Here is a 17,844-nt window from a genome sequence, read left to right on the forward strand (position 1 = left end):
TAGATAGTGTAGTGATGTCTACTGTACTGTTGATAGTGTAGTGATGTCTACTGAACTGTAAATATCTGGTAAAATAACGGATAAATTAATAAATAAAAGATATTGTAGAGGTGTCTACTGTACTGTATGACAGATGGTGAAGCAATGTGTACAGTAGTACTGTACCGTAGAGATGTCTACTGTTCTGTAGATAGTTCAGAGGTGTCTACAGTACTGTAGACAGTGTAGTTATGTGTACTGTAGATAATGTAGTGATGTCTACTGTACTGAAGAGAGTGTAGAGATGTCTACTGTACTGTAGAGAGTGTAGAGATGTCTACTGTACTGTAGACAGTGCAGTGATGTGTACTGTCGACAGTGTAGAGATGTCTACTGTACTGTAGATAGTGTAGATATGTCTAATGTACTGTAGACAGTGTAGTGATGTCTACCTTACTGTACTGTGTTTTGTAGAGATGTCTACTGTAGATAGTGTAGATATGTCTACTGTAGATAGTGTAGTGATGTCTACTGTAGATAGTGTAGAGATGTTCACTGAACTGTAGACAGTGTAGTGATGTCTACCGTACTGTAGATAGTGTATATATGTGTAATGTACTGTACTCTAGATAGTGTAGAGTTGTCTACTGTACTGTAGATAGTGTAGATATGTCTACCGTACTGTAGATAGTGTAGAGATTTCTACCATACTGTAGATAGTGTAGAGATGTCTACCGTACTGTAGATAGTGTATATATGTCTACTGTACTGTAAATAGTGTAGAGATGTGTAATATACTGTACTCTAGATAGTGTAGAGTTGTCTACTGTACTGTAGATAGTGTAGTGATGTCTACCGTACTGTAGATAGTGTAGATATGTCTACTGTATTGTAGACAATGTAGTGATGTCTACTGTACTGTAGATAGTGTAGATATGTCTACCGTACTGTAGATAGTGTAGAGATTTCTACCGTACTGTAGATAGTGTAGAGATGTCTACCGTACTGTAGATAGTGTAGAGATGTCTACCGTACTGTAGATAGTGTCGTGATGTCTACTGTATTGTAGATATGGTCGTAATGACGACTGTATTAAAGATAGTTTAGTGATGTCTACTGTACTGTAGGCAGTGTAGAGATGTCTACTGTACTGTAGATAGGGATGTCAGTGTCATAGTGCTCAAACAGGGATTTTGATGGTGTCGAGTCCAGTTGTACATTTTTTATTGGGCTACTCACAGCGATAGGATGTGGGAATGAACATGTGTGTGTGTGTGTTTGTTGATTATTAATGAATCTCTCCAGCCAACTCCTGCATTCCCTACAGGCATGTTTTGTAATCTGTGTATGTGGAGCTGTTGCAGACTCATCTTGAAGAAACTTTGAAGTAACATGTGCAGCCTATATAAAACAGATGAGCAATGTGCCGCAATATTCCTTACTGATGTCACAGAGCTGAATGTAGTGTAGAAGGCTTTTAATTAGTTATTCTGAAGCAGAGGAGGAAAATGTTCCATCCCTCCACTCCTAATAATTTTATTTGGGAGAATCTCTTTTCCATAGTCTCACAACAGTAAACCCCAAAGGGATAATCAGTTTAATACAGGATAGGATTAATTCCCCAATAACCGCCAGACACTTCCCATTTTATTTGCCTAGAAAGAGGAATTACAGCGCTTTAGAGAGCTAGACAGAGCACAAATAGCATTAGCACTCCTAGCTAATGAAATAGGCCTGATCCCCTGGCCACTTCGCAGAGCTCCAAATAAAACATACTCTTTGGTGTGTGTGTGTTTGTGTGCTCTGACTTAATCCTGTAAACAAACGTGACACCAGCTCCAAAGGCAATCTTTGAAGTGCGCTTCAGAAAACTTGTTTAGACCCTGGCCCAGGTAGCTAGCGCCGCCCGCTAGATACATTTGGAAAGTCTCTCTCTCTCTCTCTCTTGATGCACTGTTTGTTTTAGCGGTACCCACTGTTTTTTTTAAGTTAGGGAGGAAAAGGACAGAGTTTTAGTTTACTGGGGTTTGAAAGGCTTAGTGTGCGTGATGGCTTTGCAGCCTAGTGCGGAGAAGACACTGCCGTTATGGCATGGATTCAGGTGTGTTCCTTAAGGTGGAGGAGGTTCTGCTAGTGGAATATTTGTAAGGGGTGTGTTGGTGCCAATTCTCCTCTTTCTACCCCCTCGACCAGGGACGTAGTTGCAAATTTGCCTCTGTTTATTACGGATGATCAAATCAGGAAAGAGCTGAGTCGTTTTGGTAAGTTTGCTAGTGGGTTTCGTGTACTGTCTGCAGGTTTTCAGGCAGATGCTGTCAAGCATGTTGTTTCGTTCCGGAGGCAAGTAGTCATGTTACTGAATAACAATGAGCAACAGCTGAACGTGCATTTTAAAGTGAGGCATGGGGAGGGGCTCTACGCAGGGTTTGCCAGCACAAATAGTCTACGGTGCTTTGAGTGTGGGGATTTGGGGCATAAGAGCTTTGCATGCCCACATAAAGGCCATAGACAAGAGGAGGGTACAAGCGCCAGTGGGGGAAATCGAGGTCAACGTGCAAGGGGCCATGAGACGCAGGCAGCAGAGGCTGGGCCTAGTCATGCTACAGAGAGTGGGGTAGATGAGGCTGGGTCTAGTCAGGCTATAGATGGTGGGGTAGTTGAGGCTGGGTCTAGTCATGTTATGCTAGTGGATGAGGAGAGTATTGTGGGGAAGGGGAAGCAACAAGGGGGGTTGGAGGACTGTGTCATGTGGAAGAGGAAAAAGGGGTGAGAAGAAAGGAACCTTTGCCTGGTGCTGGTAGGGAGGCCCCGACTAGAGAGAAAGGGCGGGTGGTCAGGATGGGAGATGGAGATGAGGAGGAGGAAGGTGAGTCTGAGGAAGAGGACGATGAGGAGGATTTATTTTAAGACTCCTCCTCAATGGGTTCAGAGCTGACAGCCAGTCAGTATACGGTGAGGGAACTGTCAAGGTTCCTGAATGAGAAGAAGGGGAAAAAAGTTAATCTTGAGGATTTTCTTTGCGATCTGGTAAAGTTTTTTGATAGAAAAATGACATACTTACCTCATTTGTTGGATATTTAACAATTACTGTATTTACTTAACAAGCAGTAAGATATTCATGTGCTGGTAATGCCGTGTTTTATGGTCTCCACTCTAGCATGCTGCAGCTAATCCGGGCGTATGGTTTTACTAGAGATAGCTTGAGATGGATATCTTAGTGATAAAAACCAATAGCCACATTCCATTCTATGATTAGTGGTGCATGTGAGACATATGTCTCCGGTCTGATTGAGCCTGCATTCCATAGACAAGATATGGTGTATGTTTAGCCGGGGAAGAGAAAGCCTGGAGGAGCGGAACAAAGGCCTCAGTATTCCTAATTATCCTGCAATGTGGTAAAACAACACCAGAGGCAGATGACCAGGAGATGAACCCAGAGTGTCTTATGATGGACCTTAGTCTGCATGGGAAGGGTGGAGACAGCCATGACAGAATTTTTAGGTCTACTATATATACACACAACTCTGCATTTCTGTAAAAGTTAAGCACTCGGTCCGACAGTCAAGACTGTTGGATTGAAGGCTTCATTATTGCAATAATTAATCAATATTAAATAAAGATGATTGTTTGAAGAAATGACCAAGTCTCTCTCAGTACTGAATTTCCACGACAGTTTGTAAGGGCATGGTGTCCTCTCACCCAGGAAACGGTTTAGGTTGAGGAAGTGGGTCACAACAGTGCGTAAAGGTCTACCTTCAGACGTTGTTTATATGAATAGTTTCTTTCCGGCACTGGGGCCTTTTGAGCTTTGCTATTGGTCTCTTTCTTTGATGGCTTTTCTCCCACTTCTTATGGAGACTCTTTGGGTAGGCTCTCTTAATATAAATGGTGCCAGAGATGCGGGAAAGAGGACTGTGTTGGGTGAATATCTAAAGCAAAAAAAAGTACAGGTGTTGTTTCTGCAGGGGACGCATAGTGATGTGGTGAATTAAGTCAATTGGGGGCTCTGGCGGAAAGGGGCAAGTGTGCTGAGCCATGGGACAACTGTTAGTGTTACGGTGCGTGAATGAGGACCCAAAAGCAAATTAACGTAAACAGAGCTTCTTTAATGACAAAACATAGGTAGGCTCAGATGGACCGGCAGATTCCGACAGGACAGGACAAGGTTGCAGCAAACATGACGATAGTCTGGTTCAGGCATGAAAAACACAAACAAGAATCCGACAAAGACAGGAGCAGAAACAGAGAGAGATATAGGGACCTAATCAGAGGGAAAAGGGGAACAGGTGGGAAAAGGGGTGAATGAGGTAGTCAGAGAAGACAAGGAACAGCTGGGGGAAAGAGGGACAGAAACGGTAACCTAGTACGACCAGCAGAGGGAGACAGGGTGAAAGGAAAGGACAGAAACAAGACACAACATGACAGTTAGTGCAGGGGTGGCAGTCCTTTTTGTATCTGGTCTGTCTGTAAAAATGTGCTCCTCAAAGGAGGTGTGTAGGGGTTGTCGTGGCAGAATCAGAATTATTTAGGTAACATTGATAAATAACATTGAATAATACATTTTCATAAGTATGCTTATGTAGGAAAGTTACTTGGGCCCCAGAGAGGGGAGAGGTCAGGCTTGTCTTCTTATGGGAATGTGTCTAACTATTGTATGCCCTTATCTTGATTTAGTATATGGCCTAGGAGGCTCACTGTCTTTTCTGATCTTGTCCAGGAGGGAGTGTATTTGAGATGGGAGTATCTAGAATTGACAATTGATATATGCTATTGGATGAGGTAATGTTTTCGTCCTAAGTGGTACCAAGAACGAGATGAGAACTTTGTTTAGGAGACCAAACTGAACAATAATTTATAGCTAATGCTATCTAGCTATGGGATACTCCTCTTTCAAGTAAAAGGTTATTTGTGTAATGTTCCTAAGATCTGTTATTCGTCATGTGAGTTGAGATGGGTGTGTCTTGGATATAAATGATACTAAGAACTGTTTTGTAAGCACTCTGAGAGAATTCATTTATAGACACTGAATTGATCTGAGAGTCACTGGGCTATGGTGAAGCTCATAAATAATTAAATATGGACTTTATAATATACTCTGACTTGTCTGTGGTTTGCTCTCTCATTATTTGGTAATACATGACATTTCCACAACAGGGGAGACTGCTATAGTACCGCTTGCCATGCGGTAGTAGAGAGAACAGTCTATGACTGGGGTGGCTGCGGTCTTTTACAATTTTTAGGGCCTTCCTCTGACACCGCCTGGTGTAGAGGTCCTGGATGGCAGGCAGCTTAGCCCCAGTGATGTACTGGGCCGTACACACTACCCTCTGTAGTGCCTTGCAGTCGGAGGCCGAGCAATTGCCATACCAGGCAGTGATGCTCTCAATGTTGCAGCTGTAGAACCTTTGAGGATCTGAAGACCCATGTCAAATCTTTTTAGTTTCCTGAGGGGGAAAAGGCTTTGTTGTGCTCTCTTCACGACTATCTTGGTGTGTTTGGACCATTCTAGTTTGTTGGTGATGTGGACACCAAGGAACATGAAGCTCTCAACCAGCTCCACTACAGCCACATCAATGAGAATGGGGGCGTGCTCAGGTCCTCCTTTCCTGTAGTCCACAATCATCTCCTTAGTCTTGCTTATGTTGAGGGATAGGTTGTTATTCTGGCACCGCCAGGTCTCTGACCTCCTCCCTATAGGCTGTCTCGTCGTTGTAGGTGATCAGGCCTACCACTGTTGTGTCGTCTGCAAACTTAATGATGGTGTTGGAGTTGTGCCTGGGTGAACAGGGAGTACAGGAGGGGACGGAGCACTCACCCCTGGGGAGATCCAGTTTTGAGAATCAGCGTGGCAGATGTGTTGCAGCCTACCCTCACCACCTGGGGGCGGCCCGTCAGGAAGTCCAGGATCCAGTTGCAGAGGGAGGTGTTTAGTCCCAGGATCCTTAGCTTAGTGATGAGCTTTGAGGGCACTATGGTGTTGAACGCTGAGCTGTAGTCAATGAATAGCATTCTCACACAGGTGTTCCTTTTGACCAGGTGGGATAGGGCAGTGTGGAGTGCAATAGAAATTGCATCATCTGTGGATCTGTTTGGGCAGTATGCAAATTGGAGTGGGTCTGGGTTTCTGGGATAATAGTATTGATGTGATTCATTACCAGCCTTTCAAAGCACTTCATGGCTACAGACGTGAGTGCTACGGGTCTGTAGTCATTTAGGCAGGTTTCCTTCATGTTCTTGGGCACAGGGACAGTGTTGGTCTGTTTGAAACATGTTGGTATTACAGACTCAATCACGGACATGTTGAAAATGTCAGTGAAGACATGTGCCAGTTGGTCAGCACATGCCCGGAGCACACCTCCTGGTAATCCGTCTGGCCCCGAAGCCTTGTGAATGTTGACCTGTTTAAAGGTCTTACTCACGTCAGCTACGGAGAGCATGATCACACAGTTGTCCGGAACAGCTAATGCTCTCATGCATGCCTCAGTGTTGCTTGCTTCGAAGCCAGCATAGAATGATTTAGCTTGTCTGGTAGGCTCGTGTCACTGGGCAGCTTGCGGCTGTGCTTCCCTTTGTAGTCTGTAATAGTTTACAAGTCCTTCCACATAAGACGAGCATCAGAGCTTGTGTAGTACAATTCGATCTTAGCCCTGTATTGACGCTTTGCCTATTTGATGGTTCTTTGCAGGGCATAGCAGGATTTCTTATTAGCTTCAAGGTTAGAGTCCCGCACTTGAAAGTGTCAGTTCTACCCTTTAGCTCAGTGCGAATGTTGCCTGTAATCCATGGCTTCTGGTTGGGGTATGTACGTACAGTCACTGTGGGGATGACGTCCTCGATGCACTTATTGATAAAGCCAGTGACTGATGTGGTGTACTCCTCAATGCCATCGGAAGATTCCCGGAACAGTATACAGCGCTCTCATCCTCAGAGGCTAGGAGAGTTTTAGGGGAACTATAACGTAGTATTAGTGAGATGGAGGTAGAGCTAATGGGGCAAGGCAATGTAGGCCTCCAGGCTAATTTAGCTGAATTACGTAGGGACCTGGGCAGTTTTTTTCAGGTTAAAGCAAAGGGAGCACTTGTAAGAGCTAGGTTTTCCATGCTCAAGGAGATGGATGCTCCCAGCTACTTGTTCTTTGGTTTGGAAAGAGAGTGGGGAAGCCAAGGGTATGCATTGTCTACGTCTTTCGGATGGGCGGGTGACCTCTGTGGTGGGGGAGATGCGGGAGCGGACTGTGGAGTTCTATACTGTATAGGGCAGAACTGTGTGATCCTATGTGTGCTCAGGTTTTGTTTGCAGAACTACCTAAGCTCTCTCTGGCACATAGGGATGAAATAGACATTGCCCTGTTGTCCCATGAACTGGCAGAGGCTGTAACTCTGCCCCCCAGCCGTGCACCGGGGGTTGATGGTCTCACAGTGGAGTTTTGTAAAACAATCAGGGGAATAATTGGACTGGATATCTTTTGCGTGTTGTGTGAGTGCGTCGGGGTAGGAGATGTCAGCTGGAGGGAACCAACATGCGCGCTGCTGAGGAGAGCTGGTGGATTAGGGTTGGACCGGCAGCTCTTCCTCATGAAGCTGCAGAGTCTGAGCACAGCAGGTCTCTCAGACTTTTACTCTGCAGGGCTGAGGGCCTGGCAGCTGCTAAGGCCCACACGAGAAGGGGATGTGGAGCCTGGGCTGTGGGTGTGGGAGGAGCCTATCTTCCTCAACCCAGCCATCCCTTTGAAATTGGTTCAGTGGCTACGCTGCAGAGGCAACTGATGGCAATGGGTTTACTAAGGCTGGGTGACCTACAACTGCTGGGAGAAGAGGGGTGGAAAACCCTGGAAATCCTGGCACAACAAACAGGACTAACATCTCTTGCTTGAGAGATTCCTGGAGGAGGTCCAGGAGGCACTGTCTGGGGGATGGAGGGAGGCAGGGAGGTAAGGAGGGAGGGGGTGTGCAGGGAGAGAAGGAGGGATGAAGGGGATGGAGGGAGAGGGGGACTCGGCTGGTGATCAATCTGAGCAAATTGGAAATGTCAAGGCCTGCTCAACCTCAGCTGAGCTCTGGAACTGCTCTAATCTCCCCACTGACCCCCTTCCTCCCTCTCTCCCCCCTTCACACATTCCAGATGTTCGGAGCCAACCGCACCTGGCAACTCCCACATTCCACTAGGGTAGGCTAAGCATACTAGTCTCCACAGTGTAGGTGTGTGTATGTGAGCGTGAATGTCTGCTTGTGTGTGTGTGTGTATATGCACACGCGTGCATAGCTAACTCAACAATATCCCTCATCTTGATGCTAACTCTAGCACAGCCCTTTGTCAAGATGGATGATACAGTAGCTAGCTCCCTCCATGTCAGTTCGCTCTCTTGTTTGATGCAGGACAATGATGTTTCAATAGCAGTTGTCTCATACAGCAAAGGGACTCACTTTAGAGCTCTTCACAGCAAACACTTTCTCTGCAGGCTTCATTAGGGACACTAAGAGACAATGAGAAGGTAATGTAAGAGGTGAAGTAATACCCCATTATCAGTAGAGAGGAGACCAGAGACCACACGATTATCAGTAGAGAGGAGACCAGACTATTATCAGTAAAGATGAGACCAGACTATTATCAGTAAAGAGACCAAACTATTATCAGTAGAGAGTAGACCAGACTATAATCAGTAAAGAGGAGGCCAGACTATTATCAGTAAAGAGACCAGACTATTATCAGTAAAGAGACCAGACTATTATCAGTAAAGAGGAGGCCAGACTATTATCAGTGAAGAGACTAGACTATTATCAGTAAAGATGAGACCAGACTATTATCAGTAAAGATGAGACCAGAGACTATTACGTCCTACTCCCTCCCTCTCTACCCTGATGTAGTCTACTACTACCCCCCTGTTAGACTGATAGGCTTCACTGTGGAGACTTGAGTTGTATATACACACACACACATGTGGACGCACGCACGCACACTGGAGAGTACAAGCCCAGTAGAGGACATAGCTGGTACTGCTTCACTGCCAGGGGTCCAATCTTACTTCCCCCTTGCATGCACGCACACACACACACACACACACACACACACACACACACACACACACACACACACACACACACACACACACACACACACACACACACACACACACACACACACACACACACACACAGAGAGAGAGTCTGGGAGCAGAGCATTAGTACCAGAGTACCTCTTCACTGGGAGACAGGAAATGGTTGTAGACGTGGATGCGTTCAGATAAACGTCTCCTCTCTGAAACTACATCAAAAAGATGTCATCAAGGCAAAGGGTGGTTACTTTGAAGAATCTCAAATACAACATCTATTTTGATTTGTTTAACACTTTTTTGGTTACTATATGATTCCATATGTGTTATTTCATAGTGTTGATGTCTTCACTATAATTCTACAATGTAGAAAATAGTACAAATAAAGAAAAAACATTGAATGAGTTTGACTGGTACTGTGCACTGGACAAAATAAAGGTTCTTAAATGGTTCCTCGTTAGCTCTTAAGGTGCCTTGGAGATCTCTTGCCTGATAAAGAACCTTTGAGTCTACGGTTCTTCAGAATTCTATAAGGTTCTTGAAATGTATGGATACCTGCAAATAAGTCCCTTTCATAGCACACAGGACATTGGTCAGTGTTTTAACTAGTGTTGATTTTTCAGTGTAACAATTCTAGTGTTTATTCAATAGTTAAATTCATACTGTAAAGAGTTATATTATCACTCAGTGGTGATAAAAGAACCCCAGTGTTAATAACCAGAGTTGAACCAAAACCATGCACATCAGTATCATATTTCCCAGCATGCTCTATTGCAGGTTGATTTTTAGAATTGTTTGTTTAAACGCCTATTTTTTGCATGTACATTGATTGATTAATTAATCTTATGCACCTCAAATTTAAATAACATACAGTTTTCTAAACTAATCTAATCTGTTACTTGGACTTGAAACTTACTTTGAAAATTACTGAATGGGTTGTTTAAGTTTAGATGTTTAAGGTACTCTAATATCTTAGTCTTCCCAACCCTGGCAGTCATTTTGAGTGCAGATTTGTGGGAGAATAACATTTCTAAATGTTGGATATCCACAATAGGAAATACACATCACTTTGCAAACCAGCATAATGTGACTTGCAGGCAAATTATGAGTTCATATCATTGTATTAGGGTAAAACTAGGCCTTATAAAATATGTATTGTATTGTCTTAAATAATACAAGTGTTATGACAACATATTCACTTTGGATCTCACTTGGTGAAGGCCACAGGACTGCAACAACTGTGTCTCTGTCACTAGCAAACACAGTCATGGGTAACAATAGTAACTCACTTCAAGGGCACCCTGCGAACTATGCAAATTAGTCTTAAATCCCTACAGAAGGGCTATTCAATTTCGGTCTTGGAGGGATCAAACATTTCTGATTTTGGATTTTTGTATGGTTTTTCAAAGAACAATCCCATTTATGGCTCTTTCAGGTTATGTAGATATAGGACTCGTTTTACTGTGGATATAGATACTTTTGTACCAGTTTCCTCCAGCATCTTCTACATTTTAGAATAATAGTGAATACATCACAACTATGAAATAAAACATATTGAATCAGTTAACAAATTCTTATTTACAAGGACAGCCTACTCCTTCCTCCCTGTTGGGGAATTGAGCCCAGGTCTGCCACGTGCCCGCACGACACAGGGATTCTTTAGCTAAATAGTCCAGCACTGTAGCCTACTCTCGACCATCACGTTGTACAGAGCCATATTTTCCGTTCCATCCATTACGTTTTTCTTGAAATAGAAAAACCATAATATTAATCTAATTAATTAAGTAACATTTCTTAAAATCAGTCCCATATACTATGTTCTTACAAAAAAGGTTTTCAATTCTCTAGTACAGCCACTAATGAAAGCTATCAAATGCTTCTCAAAGATGCCCTCTGGTGGTCAAACTAGCACTAACTAGCATTAATGGTACCAGTGGTTGGCACTTAAATAACATGCCATAGAATTCTGCGGCACCACGCAAGCTGTACTGCAGTGCGCTGCAACTTTTAAAGGATGAACCACTGTAGATGCCCAATGAGCTTTTTGTGTTTTTGGCACCCCCTTGAGTACAAAGCCAGAAATAGTGTATATCCCGGGATGAAAGGAGGATGGTATGATGATATGCAAATCTGAATAACACCAAACCCTATTTGTGAATCACCACCTGGATTCAGGTCTTATGTAGCAAAATGTAAAATGGTGCTTTTTTGCAGATGTTTACTGACACCAGCCATATTGTTGTACACACGTTACGTAATGTTAGCTAACGAGCCATCCAGCTAACACGAGTTAATTAAACAACAATGAACAAAGAGCCAACAATGCCTAACATTAAGCTCTAACTAGTAAAGCAAACAGCTCTGGGAAATAAATAATAACCTCCGCTAGAGAGCCAACCAGCTAACATTAGCTAGCTAGCTAACAGTACACTTTAGCTTAAGACATATAGCTAGCTAGCTAGGTAAACAATCAACCTAGCTAGGTAAACAACGTTTAAGATCACGCATGTCACGTAACGTTAGCTAACGAGCCAGCCATCTAATGTTAGCTAGTTAAACAACAATGAACAGCTTGCCAACAATGCCACAGTGTTGGGAACTAACCAACCAGGTCCGATGTTAGCTAGCTAAAATTAGGCTCTAAATAGAAAGTAAATGTCTCTGGGAAACAAATAATAACGTCAGCTAGAGAGCCAGACAGCTAACGTTAGCTAGCTAGCTAACAGTACAGTTTAGTTTTAATGAAACCACTTTCAGTCAAAATTAGAAATGTGTAATATCTGAAAATGTAGCTAGCTAACGCTAGACTATCTGTCCTATATACATCATCATGTATGATGCTGGACGCATCTCCCTGTCAGGAATGCCATACTACGGTTGCCCTTAGCTTGAAGATGCAATCCGGAGACAGGTGTTTTCTCCATCTCTTTAGCTATTATACTCTAGTTCCACTGACATCAAAACTTGACCCTCCAGAAAATGGGGAGCAACACTTATGCAATTGCACAACACAATACATGAAAAAATGCCGCGTTCGACACGATTACCGACATAGACTGACGAGCTCAAATAGACAGAAGCCTTGAATATGGCAGACCAATCCTAACTCCTCTCTCGGCATGTCCAGCCCACTCATTATCTCAGCCAATCATGGCTAGTGGGAAGGTTGTTCGCTTTTTCTGTGGCTTAACCAACAAGGTTCGTAATTTAACAATTTAATTCGTATTTACAGATGGCATACAAGTTTGTTATTAAGGCACATGAAAGTTCACAAGTTCGAGAAGGCATTCCTGTCAATTTTTTTTATTTTGATCCCCAAAATATTTTTTACATTCAAACAGCTCTCCTGTGAAGTCGTGACTTGCGTCATACGTCCAGTTTCCTGAATCAGGTCACATTTGGTTCCAACTTGCGCTTTGATTTTTAAGAGTGTACATCTTCTTAAAACTTCTTGCTCCTACTTGAGACGCAGACGTCTCAAGTAGGCACCTGGAAATGCAAATGCGCTACGCTAAATGCTAAATGTACTCGTTAAAACTCAAACGTTCATTAAAATACACATGCAGGGTATTGAATTAAAGCTACACTCGTTGTGAATCTAGCCAACAAGTCAGATTTTTAAAATGCTTTTCGGCGAAAGCATGAGAAGCTATTATCTGATAGCATGCAACACCCCAAAATGCCTGAAGGCGACGTAAACAAAAGAATTAGCGCAGCCGGCGCTACACAAAAACGCAGAAATAAAATATAAAACATTCATTACCTTTGATGATATTCTTTGTTGGAACTCCTATATGTCCCATAAACATCACAAATTGGTCTTTTTCCCGATTAAATCCGTCCATGAATGCCCAAAATATCCATTTGTATAGCCTGTCTGCATCAGGAAAAAGCTCTCTTCCAACACGCAACGTCATGTTTAAAAATTATATAAGTTGCCTATATTCTTTGACAAAACACTTCAACCTACTTTTATAACCCAACTTTAGGTATTTGTAAACGTTAATAAGCGATCAAATTGATCACTGGGCGATCTGTATTCAATAGCAGCTACACAAGAAAACAGTGTCCATTTTTCAATCTTCCAAAATCGATTGAGGTGGCTGGATGGAATGACGGATCTATTGGTAATGTCTCAAAGGATTTTTGTCAATGAAAATTATGTTTTTGAAGCTGCAGGAATTGCATCCGTCTCCATATTAAATTTGGTTTCCTTTAAACAATCCATGAAAGGTGCGCATGGATACTTTTTTCAGATTTCAGTGACCAGTTTTTCTTGCGCTTTTCGATGAAACACACGCTCTGTTATAGTCACAGCCGTGATTTAACCAGTTTTAGAAACTTCAGAGTGTTTTCTATCCACACATACTAATCATATGCATATACTATATTCCTGGCATGAGTAGCAGGACGCTGAAATGTTGCGCGATTTTTAACAAAATGTTCGAAAAAGGAGGGGGTAGGATGAAGAGGTTTTAAAGGGAAAAACATAAAGCCATCAATCAAAATTATGGGTCTTATACTGGATCCAATGTCCAGAATAATGGATCTAATATGGATGATTACGACATGAAGCCTCTGACTCAATCATGTATTGATGAGAGAATACAGAGAATACAAGGAACATGTCCTTTGTTTGTGACTTGCTGTTATGTGTTGGAGGGAAAAAGACTGACATGTTCTTCTTACCGATGTGTTTTCCGTACATGTGGAAGAAGAAGCCGAAGCAGTATGCCGGGGGATTGGTGATGCCGTACGGGTTCTTGGGCGCCACGTTGAAGAAAGGACTGACCAGCCTTGCTACCTCACCCTCCTTCCGAGGCCGGGATGTCTCGATGTACATGTAGAAACCTGTAGGGTGGGGAGAACACAACACCAAATAACAAGGTTATACCTGTGGGTAGAGAGAACAACACCAGAGGGCCAGGCTGTATTTAGGACCCAATGAGAGCTCTGTTGTTTGTAGACATGACTCTTAATAAATCCTGTTGGGGCAAAGGGGGCACAAGGAGTTCCCTGAAGAGAACACGCCCTCCCATTCAGCTGATAAAAATATTATTTGGAAATATTTAACTTTCACACATTAACAAGTCCAATACAACAAATGAAAGATAAACATCTTGTTAATCTACCCATCGTGTCCGATTTTTTGAATGTTTTACAGCGAAAACACAACCTATATTTATGTTAGATGACCACCAAATTCAAAAACACACAGAGCAATATTTCACAGTCACAAAAGCATAAATATAGATACAATTAATCACTAACCTTTGATTATCTCCATCAGATGACACTCATAGGACATCATGTTATACATGTATTGTGTGTTTTGTGTGTATTGTGTGTATTCTGAAATGTTTTCCCATTCCTCATGCAAAACAGCTCGAGCTCAGTGAGGTTGGATGGAGAGCATTTGTGAACAGCAGTTTTCAGTTCTTTCCACAGATTCTCGATTGGATTCAGGTCTGGACTTTGACTTGGCCATTCTAACACCTGGATATGTTTATTTTTTAACCATTCCATTGTAGATTTTGCTTTATGTTTTGGATCATTGTCTTGTTGGAAGACAAATCTCCGTCCCAGTCTCAGGTCTTTTGCAGACTCCATCAGGTTTTCTTCCAGAATGGTCCTGTATTTGGCTCCATCCATCTTCCCATCAATTTTAACCATCTTCCCTGTCCCTGCTGAAGAAAAGCAGGCCCAAACAATGATGCTGCCACCACCATGTTTGACAGTGGGGATGGTGTGTTCAGCTGTGTTGCTTTTACGCCAAACATAACGTTTTGCATTGTTGCCAAAAAGTTCAATTTTGGTTTCATCTGAGCAGAGCACCTTCTTCCACATGTTTGGTGTGTCTCCCAGGTGGTTTGTGGCAAACTTTAAACGACACTTTTTATGGATAGCTTTAAGAAATAGCTTTCTTCTTGCCACTCTTCCATAAAGGCCAGATTTGTGCAATATACGACTGATTGTTGTCCTATGGACAGAGTCTCCCACCTCAGCTGTAGATCTCTGCAGTTCATCCAGAGTGATCATGGGCCTCTTGGCTGCATCTCTGATCAGTCTTCTCCTTGTATGAGCTGAAAGTTTAGAGAGACGGCCAGGTCTTGGTAGATTTGCAGTGGTCTGATACTCCTTCCATTTCAATATTATCGCTTGCACAGTGCTCCTTGGGATGTTTAAAGCTTGGGAAATCTTTTTGTATCCAAATCCGGCTTTAAACTTCTTCACAACAGTATCTCGGACCTGCCTGGTGTGTTCCTTGTTCTTCATGATGCTCTCTGCGCTTTTAACGGACCTCTGAGACTATCACAGTGCAGGTGCATTTATACGGAGACTTGATTACACACAGGTGGATTGTATTTATCATCATTAGTCATTCAGGTCAACATTGGATCATTCAGAGATCCTCACTGAACTTCTGGAGAGAGTTTGCTGCACTGAAAGTAAAGGGGCTGAATAATTTTGCACGCCCAATTTTTCAGTTTTTGATTTGTTAAAAAAGTTTGAAATATCCAATAAATGTCGTTCCACTTCATGATTGTGTCCCACTTGTTGTTGATTCTTCACAAAAGAATACAGTTTTATATCTTTATGTTTGAAGCCTGAAATGTGGCAAAAGGTTGCAAAGTTCAAGGGGGCCGAATACTTTCGCAAGGCACTGTATATATCATGGGCACATGATATAGAGGATGTATGGGCACATGATATAGAGGATGCATGGAACAAGCCCTCAATATCTCAGAATCGTTTGGTATGAAAATGGCGTCTCCATCCAGCTACGAGTGAAACAGTGGAAGTCAATTTCCACTAAAGACCTCTCCTCTAACCAGACACTAACCAGAGGGCAGAGGGGACAGAATAGATGGCCATATCTCAGATCTGAAACCTTCATGGGAGAAGCAGCAGTGAAACGAACCTTCCCCGCACATGGCCCGAGTCTCATTACAGACTCAAACTACAGTCCCACTTTGGGTCGGGGGAAGGTAGCTAGGATGGTTAAAAACCTTCATACCCTCCAGCTAAAATCAAATAGAATTTCTTCTCTTTGTTGAATTTGATATCAGATAATTGCAGCCCCTTAGGACTGGTGGCTGGTAATGAAATGCTGGACAGTTTCAACTAATTACAGTGATTAAAGCCAGTATATTATTTACTACTTCAGCTGCTGGTGCTACTAGAGCTGTCCATTCCTGTAAAGAGCAGATCAATGCTCACTCTCCCTCGGGACTGACACACAGGCCAACTGCCACCGTTTCTTGCTGAGGTTGTGTGTCAGACTGTGAAACGAATTTGCCTGTGTTTACACTGTATCAATCTCTCATATTGAACACTAGCAGGCAACTCTGTCAGGCACTGTCCCCATGGAAACCAGAGAGAGAGAGGATGGGATATATATATATATATATATACACGAGTGGAGGACAGAGGAGCCTCTTAAAGAAGAAGTTACAGGTCTGTGAGAGCGAGAAATCCTGCTTGTTTGTAGGTGACCAAATACTTATTTTCCACCATAATTTGCAAATAAATTCATAAAAAATCCTACAATGTGATTTTCTGGATTTTTTAAATTTATTTTGTCTGTCATAGTTGAAGTGTACCTATGATGAAAATTACAGGCCTCTCTCATCTTTTTAAGTGGGAGAACTTGCACAATTGGTGGCTGACTAAATACTTTTTTGCCCCACTGTATATATATATATATATATATATATATATATATATATATATATAGAGAGAGAGAGAGAGAGAGAGTTGAGAGAGAGAGGGAGGATACACAGAGAGAGAGAGATGACTACCATGAAAGGGAGAGTGTTTAATTCTTGGCGCTACCCGTTAGCGGGATCATTTTCGTCAGCAACCGCTGAATAGCATAGCACCACAGTCAAATAATATTACTAAAAAAATATTCATATTCATGAAATTACAAGTGCAATATTGCAAAACACAGTTTAGCCTTTTGTTATTCCACCTGTCATCTCAGATTTTGAAATGATGCTTTACAGCGAAAGCAATCCAAGCGTTTATGTAAGTTTATCGATAGCATAGCATAACATCATGTACACTTAGCATCAGGAAGCTTGGTCACAAAAATCAGAAAAGCAATCAAATTCATCGTTTACCTTTGATGATCTTTGGATGTTTTCACTCACGAGACTCCCAGTTACACAACAAATGTTCATTTTGTTCCATAGACTATTTTTATACCCAAAATACCGACGTTTGTTTGTCGCGTTATGTTCAGAAATCCACAGGAAAGAGCGGTCACGACAACGCAGACGTATATTCCAAATAATATCCATAATGTCCACAGAAACATGTCAAAGTTTTTTTATAATCAATCCTCATGTTGTGTTTAAAATATATATTCGATAATATATCAACCGAGTGTGTAGGTTTTTCAATAACAGCGGGAGAAACAATGGAGGCTTTACTCAGTTGCACAAAAACTGACACTGAGAGCTCCCACCTATCCACTTACGCAATGTGATCCTTCACGCTCATTTTTCAAAATAAAAGCCTGAAACTATGTCTAAAGACTGTTGACACCTTATGGAAGCCATAGAAAAGGGAATTTGGTTGATGTCCCTTTAAATGGAGGATAGGCTTGCATAGGAACAGAGAGGTTTCAAAATAAGAGGCACTTCCTGATTGGATTTTCCTCAGGCTTTCGCCTGCAATATCAGTTCTGTTATACTCACAGACAATATTTTTACAAGTTTGGAAACCTTAGAGTATTTTCTATCCTAATCTGACAATTATATGCATATTCTGAGAAATAGGCAGTTTCAAATGGGTACGTTTTTTAGCCA

At 42.3% G+C, this 17,844-nt stretch overlaps 1 protein-coding gene across 1 annotated transcript in view; it reads right to left on the reverse strand.

Moving 5' to 3' along the window:
- Positions 1–17,844, reverse strand: part of LOC110522476 (MAM domain-containing glycosylphosphatidylinositol anchor protein 2) — a 379,869-nt gene that overhangs the window by 45,998 nt on the left and 316,027 nt on the right. Inside the window, exon 15 of the mRNA XM_021600903.3 lies at positions 13,718–13,879. Within this exon, the coding sequence (XP_021456578.2) occupies positions 13,718–13,879 (162 nt within the window). The remainder of the gene's footprint in view (positions 1–13,717; positions 13,880–17,844) is intronic.

Source organism: Oncorhynchus mykiss, chromosome 4, assembly GCF_057628025.1.
Source record: "Oncorhynchus mykiss isolate SJ-2025 chromosome 4, ASM5762802v1, whole genome shotgun sequence".
Classification (NCBI taxonomy): Eukaryota; Metazoa; Chordata; class Actinopteri; order Salmoniformes; family Salmonidae; genus Oncorhynchus; species Oncorhynchus mykiss.